At 37.9% G+C, this 14586-nt stretch overlaps 1 protein-coding gene across 1 annotated transcript in view; it reads right to left on the reverse strand.

Moving 5' to 3' along the window:
• Positions 1-14586, reverse strand: part of EXOC5 (exocyst complex component 5) — a 63126-nt gene that overhangs the window by 8966 nt on the left and 39574 nt on the right. Inside the window, exons 11-13 of the mRNA XM_090270917.1 lie at positions 13880-14089; positions 4681-4828; positions 1294-1402 (exon numbers count right to left, since the gene is read on the reverse strand). Coding sequence (XP_090127043.1) covers positions 1294-1402; positions 4681-4828; positions 13880-14089 — 467 coding nt within the window. The remainder of the gene's footprint in view (positions 1-1293; positions 1403-4680; positions 4829-13879; positions 14090-14586) is intronic.

Consider the following 14586-nt stretch of genomic DNA (forward strand, 5'->3'; position numbering starts at 1 on the left):
ATTCCTATCCACAAGAGCTTATATGCTGTTCTCTCTACTTAAAATACTCTTTCTCCAAATACTCAGTTTACTCCTTGACTTCATTTAGCTGTCTGGTGTATGTCTCCTCATAGAGAGGCCTTCTCTCACCATCCTTCTGAAAAAGCCCTCTGCCCCTGAATACCCATTCTCACCTCCCATTACTACTCCCTATCTGTCCCTTACTCAATTTTATTTTTCTTCCTAGTCACTGTCTACCTTTTCTACAAGAATGTAAGCTCCATGAGTGCAGGAGTAGGAACTTAATAAGTATGTGCTGAATGAATAAATTCTGGTGAATGGAGGCAGACATTAAGAGATGAAAATTTCATTGTGATAAGTGCTATGAAACAAGTTAATTCAACGATGAAATGATGAGTAGGCTAGGAGAGGAGGGCTACTTTAGCTAGGATGATTAGCAAAGGCCTCTCTGAGAAGGTGACCTCTTAGTTAAGAAAGTTGAAAACCTAGACATGAGACAGCTGAAGAAAAAGGATTGTGGGCTGGGGAAACACCAAGGGCCAAGAGCCTGAGTGAACAAAAAGAATGAAGACCAGAAAGCCTAGTGCAATGAGGGGAAATGCCTATGAGATGAGGATGAATACATGAGGAACCAGATCAAAAAGCCATGCTTCTATAAAGTTTGTTGTTATTGTACCTCTAAGAGTAATAAGAAGCCACTAAAGGGTCTTAAACAAGAAAAAATTAAACTGTTGCATGGAGTCAGCAATTTGGAGAGGCAAGAATGAATATAGGGAGACCAATTAGGAGAAGACAGAGATAGTGTTTAAATTGGAGTGACATCAGTGAAGATGGAGAAAAGTAGATGAATTTGAGTGATGTTTGGAAGTGTGTATCAAGGTTGAAGAAAAGGAGAATTATGGCAACTCCTCAATTTAGGACTTGAACAATCAGTAAATAATAATTGCCATTTAAAGACATGGGGAAGAATGGGAGAGGAATAGGTTTAGGTGGAAAGTAGAGTTTCATTTGGGATATGTTAAATTTGAGATGCACAGTGAACATGTGGGGAGGTCAAGGAGGCAACTGGATTAGTAGGACTAGAATTTAAGGAAGAAGCCATTAATATCCTATTAATGTATAGCTTTCAGCATCTGACAAATCCTTGTATTACAAAAGCTCAGAAACATTATTCATTGCACTGAGTTGAATTTGACATATAGAGTTGAATATATATAAAACATTATGCATGTCATTTAACCAAGCAGGATCAAAGGATTTAATACAAATTTCAACACAGATAAATGTACTTACCAGCAAGTCCTGTTTCCAAAGCATAATCAATATGCTCAATACATAAAAATTCCACAAGAATGGTAAAAATTCTAAAGGCATTCCGTGGTAGGTCAGAAGGATCAGAGAGCTTTAAAACAAAAACCAAATATATCAGCTCCTCAAGTCTACCTTAAAAAAAAAAAGGCAATTTTTTTTAAGCAATCAACTTTGTATAAGTTGTCAGTATTCAAAATAATAACTAACACCTTTTCTTCCCCACTTCCAGTGCCACTCTCACATACATATAATGTTCCATATTTGCCTACAACTCTCCTGGCTTAAATCAGATCAATGTTTTTCTGACCTGGATTGCAATCCATTAGTGGACTGTGATAAGAAAGAAAAGATGGAAGAGAAGAGAGAGAACCAATAGAAAATAAAGTATAACAAAACCCCTCTTAATGTAGACAGTAAAACCAAATGTAACAACTATGAGACATTTATACAATGGTATTCTGCTCGGCTGTAAAAGAAAATTTTACTCTTTGCAACAGTATATATGGATGGACCTGGAGAACATTATGCTAAGTGAAATAAGCCAGTCAGAGAAAAACAAATACCATATGATTTCACTCATGTGTGGACTCTAATGAACAACCTGAACTAAAGAGCAAGCAGAGACAGACTCATAGATGGAGACGGGGCAGGGGCAGGGGCAGGGATGGTTAGGAGATGGAGGGACTGAACAAAAAAAGAAAAAGGACTCATGGACCTGGACAACAGTGCAATGACTGCTGGGGAGAGGGGAGTTTAAGGGGACTAAATGGTAATGGAAGAAAACAACAATAAAGATTAAATTTTTTAAAAAGAGTAAAAAAACAAATATGGTTTTAAGAAATACACAAACACATACATATACTTATAACAAATGTGTGCACTGGGCTGCCCTGACTGACGTGGCTCAGTGGGTTGGGTTGTTGTCCCTCAAACCAAAAGGTCACCAGTTCGATTTCTGGTCAGGGCACATGCCTGAGTTGGGGGCCAGGTCCCCATTTGGAAGTGTGTGAAAGGCAACTGATCGATGTAGCTCTCACACATCTATGTTTCTCTCCCTCCCTTCCCCTCTCCCTAAAATAAATAAATAAAATCTTAAAAATGTACACTGGGCTGCCATGTAAAGTGAATTTCTTATTGTGGGGCACAAAGAAGTTTGGAGCCACCAACTGAACAAAGGCTATTCTGGCAATACTCAGAACAAAAAATATATTATTTTATTGGACTGTGATGGGGAAATAATAAATTGAGGCACTATAAAATATGAAAGGCTCAAATACCAGCTTCATCACTTCCTGGTTGAGTGAACCCTTGAGGTGCTATTTAATCCTACAAAGCCTCAATTTCATTTGTAAGGTGAAAATAATATAAATTGTACTTACATCCTAGCCTTGAGGTGAACAAAATATATGAAAATGCATTAAAATACTTTTAGCAGTGTTTAGCACATAGTAAGCCAACAATAAATGTCCATTTTGATGTTGATGCTGCTGCTGCTGCTAACTCTTCAGTAAAAGGATTATTAGTAGTTAGCTAAGAAAATAAAATCCCTCTTAAAAAGTTAGAAAATTACCTCTCAACTTCTTATAAATGCTTCCTTTATTATCAATTGATTGTTGCCTACTTGCAGTGTCCATTCATGCGTCCTCTCAGAACAATGCTTATTATCTGACATACAGCTGGGAGTGAAGTACATAACCCACCTAAAATCCCCTAAATCTCCACTGTTTATAAACACAGATTTGGTATTACTCAATACCATTCCTGGTCTTCTTAATATGTACCATTTAACCTTTACCCTCCATACCACAGCCCTTCCCACCACTACCCTCACCTCCCTTATTTGCTCACAGATGCTCAACAACAGATACCCTCAATAAGCCATAAAGATTATAGAACTATTGAAAAGTAATAACAGACAACCCAATTTCAAAAATGCCCCAAAATATAACAAAGAATATATATGGATGGCAAACAAACATATGGGAAGATGCTCAACATCATTAGTTATTAAGAAATTCAAAATAAAACCATAATGAGGTGTCACTACATACCCTATTAGATAGTCTAAAATTAGAAAGATTCATCATACCAAATGCTGGAAATCATGTGGAACAAATGGAACAGTCACACACAGCTGGTAAGAATGTCAAATGAAACAACAACTTTGGAAAAAAGATAGTATCTTACTGACTACTACCATATTGATACTAAGTATATACCCAAGAGCAATTAAAGCATTATCTGCATAAATACATATACATGAATGTTCACAGCAAATTCATTCATAATAGTCAAACACTGGAACCAATCTACACATCCATCAACAGGTAAATGAATAAAAAAATTGTGGTATATTCATGAAATAAAATACCACTCAGCAATGAAAAGGAAAATACTAATTAATACACACAACATGGATGAAGCTCAAAATAATTATACAGAGTGAAAGAAGCCATAATCACATGTATATACTATAATATACTATAATCCCTTCTATAAAAAATTCCAGAAAATTAATTAACTTCTTGAAGCCATCCTATTTAGCTTTCAAGTCTTAGTCCTCAAATGTCCCCTCCTTTTAAAAAACTAATCTATAGTGACATGTAGCAGATTGGGGGCTGCCTGAGGATAGAAGTTGAGGGGAAAAGGAGATTATATCAATTAAAGGGCAACAGTGAATTTTCTGGTGGGATGAATCATTTTATTATCTTGACTGCAGTTATAGCTTTAAAAATGTACACATAATTTATCAAAGGTAACAAATTGTTTTAATATATGCAGTTTATTGAATGTCAATTATTAATGTATCTCAAAGTTATTTTTTAAAAAGGAAATAAAAATCAATCTGTTTACTCATCACACTGCCCTTTTTAATGTCCTTTAAAGCTGCCATCATCAACCACAAGGTCAAGTCGAAATTTCTAAGCTTGATATACAAAGTTTTTCTCTACCTTTTCAACCTCCTCTCTTATTACTCTCTGCATGTATATTTAATTTCAAGCATTTTATGCTGCATGATTGATGTTTGTATGTCTTTGTACTATTCTCTCTGCCTAAAACAGCCTGCCAGAATCATCTGGATGACCTAAGGCTTTAGAAACAACATATTTCCAGCATTCAGAAAATTAAAGATATTACTATACCAAATATATTCATCACCTCACCCAGGTGTACCATACCATAACAATTTACAAATGTATTTCTTAATAATTTTAAAGTAATTCTGTTCTCAAAAACAAAAATCCTATATTTTTTAAATATGAAAAATAGTTGTTCCTAACCAGAGAGCAGATTTATATCAGTATAAACAAGGCAAAATGTAAAATATACAATCATATATAAATAAAATAAATTTACAATTACTCTTACCCTATGACATCTTTCAAAGGCTTGTTTGGTTTCTTGTAAAAGATTAACCACCACTTCTTGGGATAGAAAGGTTTCCCCATGAGTATCAATACTTGGCCCCAACGGTAAGTTGGTACGTTGTCTAATTCTCTCTTTCAAATCTTGAATACTAGAGCATAATATCAATAAATTAAAAAAGAACACTTCTGTCTACATAGATTTCAATTTCAAATACTCTCAAACTTAGTATAGATCAACAACAACAAAATTATACCAATAGCCAGGAGACCTACAAGTTCTAATTCCAGTAATTAGTTCTGTAAAGAGAAGTAAGCCTTAAATCCTAAACAGATTTTCATCTGAAAATTTAGGAGATTTGGAGTGATGATCTCTATTTCATCTCTACAATTCTGACTCAGTAACCAAAAATTACTTGTTCAATTTTAGAGGAAGTGGGCTATTCCAAGTAAGTTAGTATTCCAGATAACTAAATGGTCCTGCTTAAAGTAAACTTTAAATTTTTAATCTTTTAAAAATACATGTAAACATTTAAACACAATGGTTATAATAATCTCAATAAACATATTGTACATTTCTTCAGTATTATTAAACAAGGTATTTTAAACACGATTTAGCTTTTCTTAATGACTAAGGATCACTTTAAACATTTATTATATGGTGGTATCATTAATAGGTTAGACTTTTTATTTTTTTGTTCTAGAATATATAGCTCCAGACTATTGTCAACCTTTTTTAAAAATTTTTTATAATTGTTCTTCAGTTTTTCTTTTCCTTTACTTGCTACTGCCTTTCAGATGTCAATTTTTATTCCTAATTATAACTCTGCTCGATCATTATTTAATATATGACAAATAGGAAAATAAACTGATTTGGGTGTGTATGTATGTAGACTCTGAACCCTGATTTACAGGGCTCCACAGAAGTCATTCTGCTTCATCCTAGAATCAACTGGAGTTTAGATAGTTGTGGTCTGGATTACTGAGGTGCCACCAATTTTTATAGGAAATCACTTTCTTCAAGTATGTGAACAAACACAAGTTTTAAGGTATTAATTAATTTTATGTATTAGTCATTAAAATGTTCAGGGCTTCTTTGCTTTTTTTCACATCTACAACAATCAACAAAAAAACAATGTGCCTCCTAGTTAATAACCTGAGACACTACTGAATTTGAAGACAAAAAAGAACTTATAGAATTCTTTATAGTACTGGTATTCTGCTTTACATTCTAATCATGTTATGTTAGGTCATTTTCAACAGGTAGTTCAAGAAACAGGCTTTGATCAAAAATTGAGTTAAAAGAGTTCTTTATAAAGAGGTAAGATGGCGGAGGAGTGAGGAGAGGTTGCGGTTTTAGGCTCCGGAGACCTGTCTGCAGTTTGGTCTAATTGCAGACAGAACATCTCAGTGAGCAGCTGGACATTGGCGGGAGTTGAGCCAAGGCACTGCTGGATTAGAGAAAATCCATCTGGGAACAACCTGTTTAGTGAGGATAGCGGAGAAAAAGGGGACGAAACGGGATTCCTGACTGGGGCGGCTGCCCGAGCTGTGGCGGGAAGCACACAAAGGATTTTTGGCGACCACAGGCTACCCCAGAGAGGAGTCAGGCGGAGAGCGGATCTCTGCCCGCTGGCAGAGACGGGACTCGACCAAGTGGCATTGGCGCTGAAGGACAGGAGACAGCGTGCTGCCGGGCAAGTGAGAACATAATTCTCCTTTATATTTTTCTCTAGTGGACGGTGGAGAGGGGAGGAAAGTTTGGGTGTGGTAGGCCGTTCTGGAGGAGCCCAGGCGCAGGGGCGCGCTAATCCACTCCTCAACCCTACCCTTGGGTCGCGGGGGCGCACATAGGGAAGTGCTCTCATTCACTGGCCCAGGCGCGCGGGGCCGTGAGTCCAGGCGTCCCTCGGACACTCCCCAACGGACATAAGATCAGTGCCCCAACGGGCACAGGGAGGGCCCACTGAACACGCAGAGGACTGTGCACAGACACCCCTAGACAGCTCCCGTGGGCGCAGGGCCCCAGGCCGGAAAGCAGACCACTAGCGCAGGCTCTGTTTGTGCCCACCCAGACGGGTGAGGGAACGGGGCGGCTGCAGCACGGGAACAGCGAGAGGCGGCGACCCACGGACACTCGATTCCACTGAGCACAAGTGTCCCTGGCCCTGCCCTAAGAGGCAAGAGACCAACTCCCGGAGCTCGGCTCAGCGGGACTGAGGGCACGGGGCAGCGTGCGAGCGTGAAAGCACCTCGGCCCGGGGTCAGTGGGAGCTCTCGGGCCGCCTGTGCGGGCAGGGTCACCTCGGCGCAAACGGGGAACCGCCGCGGCCCAGCGAAGGCGGGAGCCAATCCCGGGGAAAGCGCTCGGGCCACCCGCGCGGGCAGGGACACCTCGGCGCGAACGGGGAACCGCCGCGGCCCAGCGAAGGCGGGAGCCAATCCCGGGGAAAGCGCTCGGGCCGCCCGCGCGGGCAGGGACACCTCGGCGCGAACGGGGAACCGCCGCGGCCCAGCGAAGGCGGGAGCCAATCCCGAGGAAAGCGCTCGGGCCGCCCGCGCGGACAGAGACACCTTGGCACGAACGGGGAACCACCGCGGCCCGGCAGCAGTGGGCTCCAACCGCGGGGCAAACTCTCGGGCCGTCCGAGCGCGCAGGGGCTTGCGCGCAAGGGCACCTCAACTGGCTACAGCGGGCAGCAAGGTAGCGCGCAGTGCCGGCAACCGGGTGCGCACACCAGTCCGGCAAAAGAACAAGAACCTCTGACCTCCCACACTAGACCAGCTGCGGACCCAGAAAAAGAAGGCAACACACCAAGGCTAAAACGGAGTAAAAACATCGTTTTTTTTTTTTTCTTTCCAAATTTTTTCTCCCTTGTTCTTTCTTTCTTCTTAATAATTTCTTTTCTTTCCTTCTTTCTTTATTCTTTTCCTGGGGTTCTTTTGGGGGGGTTTTGGGGTGTATATATATATATATATATATATTTTTTTTTTTTTGGGTTCAATTTTTTTTTCTCTCTCTTTTTTCTTTCTTTCTTCTGTATTCTTTCTTTTCTATCTTTCTTTGTTCCTTTCTTGCTTACCTTTGGGGTTTTTTTTGGGGGGGTTGTGGTAAATTTTTTATTTTCTTCTCTTTCTCTCTTTCTTCTTTTCTTTCTTCTATTTTCTTGGGGATTTTTTGGGGGGGTGTTTTTCCTCCACCTCTTCCAATAATAACAAACTTTATCTCTAACGTGTTGCATATAACCTCTCCTTCTCATCCTTTCTCTTTAATAGTGGTTTATTCGTTTGTGTGTCTAGCTTAGCCCCCCTATTACTTTAAATAATACAATATAATTACTATATAAACCCAAATACAATACAATCCCACTTTCTTACTATACTAAGTATTTTTCTATCCTTTTCTTCTATTTTTCTTAACATACAATGTAAATATTACTAACTGGCTTGCACAGTCTCAACTATTATTAATCTATCAACCCCTCTATCAAAAATTATATTTTTCCTCCCCAAAAACAACTCGTATCTATTCTTCTTATAGTATAAAAGCTCAAATCTCTTTACATTTATATTAATACGGGCTAGTTGGCTAACGATAGCAGGATAGAGTGGGGGATACTTTCTGAGGGTGTGGGTCTCCTGCCTGGGCTGTGTGTTTATGTCTTTAACAGCATATCCACAAAAGAACTCAAGACAAAGCAGATAGAGTGACTCTCAACCAAGTAGCCAGAAGGAAGATCCTATCAAAGAACATCTGAAATATAACCGAACAGCATAAACAAACGACATAAAGGGTAACTCAAGACCATCAGGCTCAGGATATCAAAGAGACTGCACCACTGAAACTCCCAGACCTTCGATAAAGAATATTACACCACAAAGGAGGGAAGTCAAAGCAGACTACACCCCCAATAAATAAATAAATAAATAAATAAATAAATAAATAAATAATAACAAAAAGAATCCAACATGGTAAGACGCAAAAATAACCCCTCAATGAAAAGAAAAGAGGAATCCTCAGAAAGAGAGATAGACGAAATAGACATAGCCCAAATGTCAGACATGGAATTCAAAACAATGGTGGTAAAGAAGCTCAATATACTCGACATCCTTAAAATCAACTATGACAACCTTCAAGGAAGTTACCAGCAGCTCCAAGAAAATTACAGGGAACTTGCAGAGAACTACACCAGCATAAAAAAAGACATAGAAATCGTTAACAAGAACCAGGAAGAACTTAAGAATACAATCTCTGAACTGAAAAACACAGTAGAATCAGTCAAAAGCAGACTAAACGAAGCAGAAGATCGGATTAGTGAGTTAGAAGATAATGTAGAGAAAAACTCCCAGACAATACAGCAAAATGAAAAACGATTGAAAAAATATGAACAAGATGTAAGGGAATTACAGGATAGCATTAGGAAAAATAATTTAAGGATCATCGGAATACGAGAGGAAGAAGAAAAGGAACATGGAATTGAAAATCTGATAGGAGAAATAGTGACAGAAAATTTTCCGAACCTGATGAGAGGAAAAGCTATGCAAGTCCAAGAAGCACTGAGAGTTCCAATCAAGAGGAACCCCCAAAAACCCACTCCAAGGCACATCATAGTTAAAATGGCAACATTCCAAGACAAAGAGAGAATCCTAAAAGCAGCAAGAGAAAAGCAGCAAATAACATATAAGGGAGCTCCGATAAGGCTATCAACTGATTTCTCAACAGAAACATTACAAGCCAGAAGGGAATGGTCAAAAATATTTCAAGCAATGAAAAACAAAGGCCTACAACCAAGAATACTCTACCCAGCAAGGCTCTCATTCAAAATAGAAGGAGAAATAAGGAGTTTCTCAGACAAAGGAAGACTGAAAGAATACATCTCCACCAAACCAGCATTGCAAGAGATGCTAAAGGGACTGTTCTAAGAAAAAAGAAGGAAAAAACAAGAGAGGAGAGGAACAGAGGTACAAAGGGAAATGAATAAATACACGTCAATAATAACCTTAAATGTAAATGGATTAAATGCTCCAATTAAAAGACATAGGGTAACGGAATGGATCAGAAAACAGGACCCACATATTTGCTGTCTACAAGAAACACACCTCAAAACAAAAGATTTACACAGACTGAAAGTAAAGGGATATAAAAAAATATTCCAAGCAAACGGACCGGAAAAAAAAGCCGGGGTAGCAGTTCTCATATCAGACAAAATGGATTTTAAAGCAAGGACAATAAAAAGAGACAAAGAAGGACATTTCATAATACTTAAAGGAACAATCCATCAAGAAGATATGACTTTGATAAACATATATGCACCCAACATAGGAGCACCCAAATACATAAAGCAAATACTAGAAGACCACAAAAAGGATATCAACAACAACACACTCATAGTAGGGGACTTCAACACTCCATTATCAACAATAGACAGATCATCAAAGCAAAGAAACACCAAGGATATACAGGCATTGAACAACACACTAAACCACATGGATCTAACTGATATATATAGAACTTTTCACCCCAAAGAAGCAAAATATACATTCTTTTCAAGTGCACATGGGACATTTTCAAAGATAGACCACATGATAGGTCACAAAACAAGCCTCAACAAATTCAAGAAAATTGAAATCATATCAAGCATCTTTTCAGATCACAATGCCTTGAAACTAGAAATCAACCTCAGAGGAAAAAATCAAAGACACCCAAACTCATGGAGATTGAATAACATGCTATTAAATAATGAATGGGTTAACAATGACATCAAAGAAGCAATCAAGAAATTTCTAGAAACTAATGATAATGAGCACACAACAACCCAAAACCTGTGGGACACAGCAAAAGCAGTCCTGAGAGGGAAGTTTATAGCAATACAGGCATATCTGAAAAGGCTAGAAGAATCTCAAATAAAAAACCTAACCACAATGCTACAAGAACTAGAACAACAACAACAAACAAAGCCTAGGGCAAGAAGAAGGAATGAAATCATCAAGATCAGAGCAGAACTAAATGACATAGAGACTAAACAAACAATCCAAAAGATCAACGAAACTAGGAGCTGGTTCTTCGAAAAAATCAACAAAATCGACAAGCCTCTAGCCAGTCTAATCAAGAAAAAAAGAGAGAAGACACAAATAAACAAAATCAGAAATGAAAGAGGAGAAATCACGACTGATACCTCAGAAATACAAATGATAGTTAGAAATTACTTCAGACAACTGTATGACAAGAAATTTGACAATCTAGAAGAAATGGACAAATTTCTAGAAACATACAACCTTCCAAAACTGAATCAAGAAGAAGTGGAAAGTCTCAACAGACCAATAACAAAGAAGGAAATTGAAACAGTAATCCAAAATCTCCCGGCACACAAAAGCCCTGGACCGGATGGCTTCACAGGTGAATTCTACAAAACATTCAGGGAAGAACTAACTCCTATCCTCCTCAAACTGTTCCAAAAAATCCAAGAAGAAGGGAAAATCCCAAACTCTTTCTATGAAGCCAGTATTATCCTAATCCCCAAACCAGGTCATGACACAACAAAGAAAGAAAACTACAGGCCAATATCACTGATGAACATCGATGCTAAAATCCTCAATAAAATATTGGCAAACAGGATCCAGCAACACATCAAAAAGATCATACATCATGATCAAGTGGGCTTCATTCCAGGGATGCAAGGATGGTTTAATATTCGCAAATCAATAAATATAATACATCACCTAAACAGAATGAAAGACAAAAATCACATGATCATATCAATAGATGCAGAAAAAGCATTTGATAAAGTTCAACACCCATTTATGATGAAAACACTCAGCAAAATGGGAATAAAGGGAGCATATCTTAACATAATTAAGGCTATATATGAGAAGCCTGAGGCCAACATCATACTCAATGGACAAAAACTGAAAGCATTCCCCCTGAACTCAGGAACGAGACAAGGTTGTCCACTCTCTCCACTCCTTTTCAACATAGTGTTGGAAGTCCTAGCCACAGCAATCAGACAAGAAAAAGAAATAAAAGGAATCCAAATTGGGAAAGAGGAAGTGAAACTTTCATTATATGCAGATGATATGATAGTATACCTAGAAAATCCTATAAACTCCACTAAAAGACTACTCAATATAATAAGTGAATTTGGCAAAATCGCAGGGTACAAAATAAATATACAGAAATCCAAGGCATTTCTGTACACCAACAATAAAATAGCAGAGACAGAGACAAAAAAGAAAATACCATTTACTATAGCAACAAGAAAAATAAAGTACCTAGGAGTAAACTTAACCAAAGAGATAAAAGACCTGTACTCTGAAAATTATATAACATTGAAGAAAGAAATTAAGGAAGAAACAAATAAATGGAAGCAAATACCATGTTCTTGGATGGGAAGAATCAACATCATCAAAATGGCCATACTACCCAAAGCAATTTACAAATTCAATGCAATCCCTATTAAAATACCAATGACATATTTCACAGACCTAGAACAAATACTCCATAAATTCATATGGAACCAAAAAAGACCCCGAATAGCAAAAGCAATCTTGAGACAGAAGAACACAGCAGGAGGAATCACAACACCAGATATCAAACAATACTACAAAGCCACTGTAATCAAAACAGTATGGTACTGGCATAAGAACAGACATATAGATCAGTGGAACAGAATAGAGAGTCCAGAAATAAACCCAGGCCTCTATGGTCAACTAATCTTTGATAAAGGAGGAAGGAACATAAAATGGAGTGAGAAGAGCCTCTTTAACAAATGGTGCTGGGAGAACTGGATAGGGACCTGCAAAAAAATGAAACTAGACCACCAACTTACACCACACACGAGAATAAACTCAAGATGGATCAAAGACTTAAATGTAAGCCGTGACACCATAAAAGTCCTAGAGGAAAACATAGGCAAGAAAATATCAGATATCTCACGTAACAATCTCTTCATGGATACATCTCCTAAAGCAAGAGAAATAAAGGAAAAAATAAATAAATGGGATTACATCAAACTGAAGAGTTTCTGCTCAGCAAAAGAAAACATCAGCAAAATGAAAAGGAAACCAACCATATGGGAAAACATATTTGCCAATGACATCACAGACAGGGGACTGATTTCCAAAATATATAAAGAGCTGATACGACTCAACATCAAGAAAACAAACAACCCAATTAAAAAATGGGCAAGGGACCTGAACAAACACTTCTCCGAAGAGGACATACAGAAGGTCCATAGACACATGAAAAAATGCTCAACATCATTAGCCATCAGGGAGATGCAAATAAAAACCACAATGAGATACCACCTTACACCAGTCAGAATGGCCATCATCAACAAATCAACAAGCAACAAGTGCTGGCGAGGATGTGGAGAAACGGGAACCCTACTGCACTGTTGGTGGGAATGCAGACTGGTGCAGCCACTATGGAGAACAGTATGGAATTACCTCAAAAGATTAAAAATGGAACTGCCTTTTGAACCAGCGACTCCACTACTAGGATTATACCCGAAGAATCTTGAAACACCAATTCAAAAGAACTTATGCACTCCTATGTTCATAGCAGCACTGTTTACAATAGCTAAGTGCTGGAAACAACCTAAGTGCCCATCTGTAGATGAGTGGATCAAAAAACTGTGGTACATTTACACAATGGAATACTATGTAGCAGAAAGAAAGAAGGAACTCCTACCATTTGCAACAATATGGATGGAACTAGAGAGAATTATGCTTAGTGAAATAAGCCAGGCAAAGAAAGAAAAATACCATATGATATCACCTAATACAGGAAACTAAAGAACAACACAAACAAAGGAACTAAATAGAACAAAGAGCAGAATAGAAGTCAATAGGGGGGAGGGGAGAGGGAGAGAAGGGGGATAAGTAAGGGAAGGGTTTAATTAAAGAGCCTGTATAAAAGACTCATGGACATAGACAACGGGGAGGGATATGATTGCGGGAGAGGGGGTGGGCTGGGTGGGGGAGAGAAATTGGGGGAAAAGGGGATAACTGTAATTGAAAAACCAAAATAAAAAAAAAAAATAATAAAAATAAAGGAATATTTGAGATTAAAAAAAAAAAAAAAAAAAAAAAAAGAGTTCTTTATAGAAAATTCCAATAACTCAATATTTGACAAGTTTGTTCAAATATAATCAAATTCTTAATATATTTAGTCTTATTAAATGATATTTAACAGAAACACTCACCCTCCTGTGCCAATGGATCTCTTTTGATGGTTCTTTGAATCATAATAGCGCTGTAGGATCATCGCACTTCTGCTTTTCAAATATCCAATCTCCACCTCAATATAGTTCTCCAAATAGGAAATGAAAATGGATTTGATAAGCTTAGACAAGAAAGTCTGTTTATCAGTGCCTAAGTTAAACTCCATCAACTTGCTGGAAAGATTTGTGGTTCTTTCATGGAAGAGGAGGAAAAAAGATTAATATATATTTTAGGGATAGTAACAATACTAAAGAATATATATTTTTACAATGTGACTTTCATAACTTATGTTAAACCACCATTTCTTAAAGTTTGGGAAGGTACTTATTAGGAGGCACAGAGCGGCTATATAGGGTTATATATAAACTAGAATGAATATTAAAAACATTATGGGGTTTGTTTTGAATTTTTTTTTTGACAACTTTTACTAAATTATTGATGTTACATTGGTTAATGTGATTATATAGGTTTCAAGTCAACTTTATGGTTTTGAAATCCGCCATAAACTCCTAGGGATGACTTAGGAGACGAAACCAACCAGTCTAGAAGTGGCAACCAGTGGCAGAATGGCTTCAAGTATGCTCTAATGCCATTCATGCATGACATGGTACACAAGCCAGAATACTGAAGGTCTACTCTCTGATCATTCTCTTTTACGTTTATCCATGTGAACTTTTCTCTAATTTCC

Source organism: Furipterus horrens, unplaced genomic scaffold (assembly GCF_987537825.1).
Source record: "Furipterus horrens unplaced genomic scaffold, mFurHor1.1.pri manual_scaffold_3, whole genome shotgun sequence".
NCBI classification, from domain to species: domain Eukaryota; kingdom Metazoa; phylum Chordata; class Mammalia; order Chiroptera; family Furipteridae; genus Furipterus; species Furipterus horrens.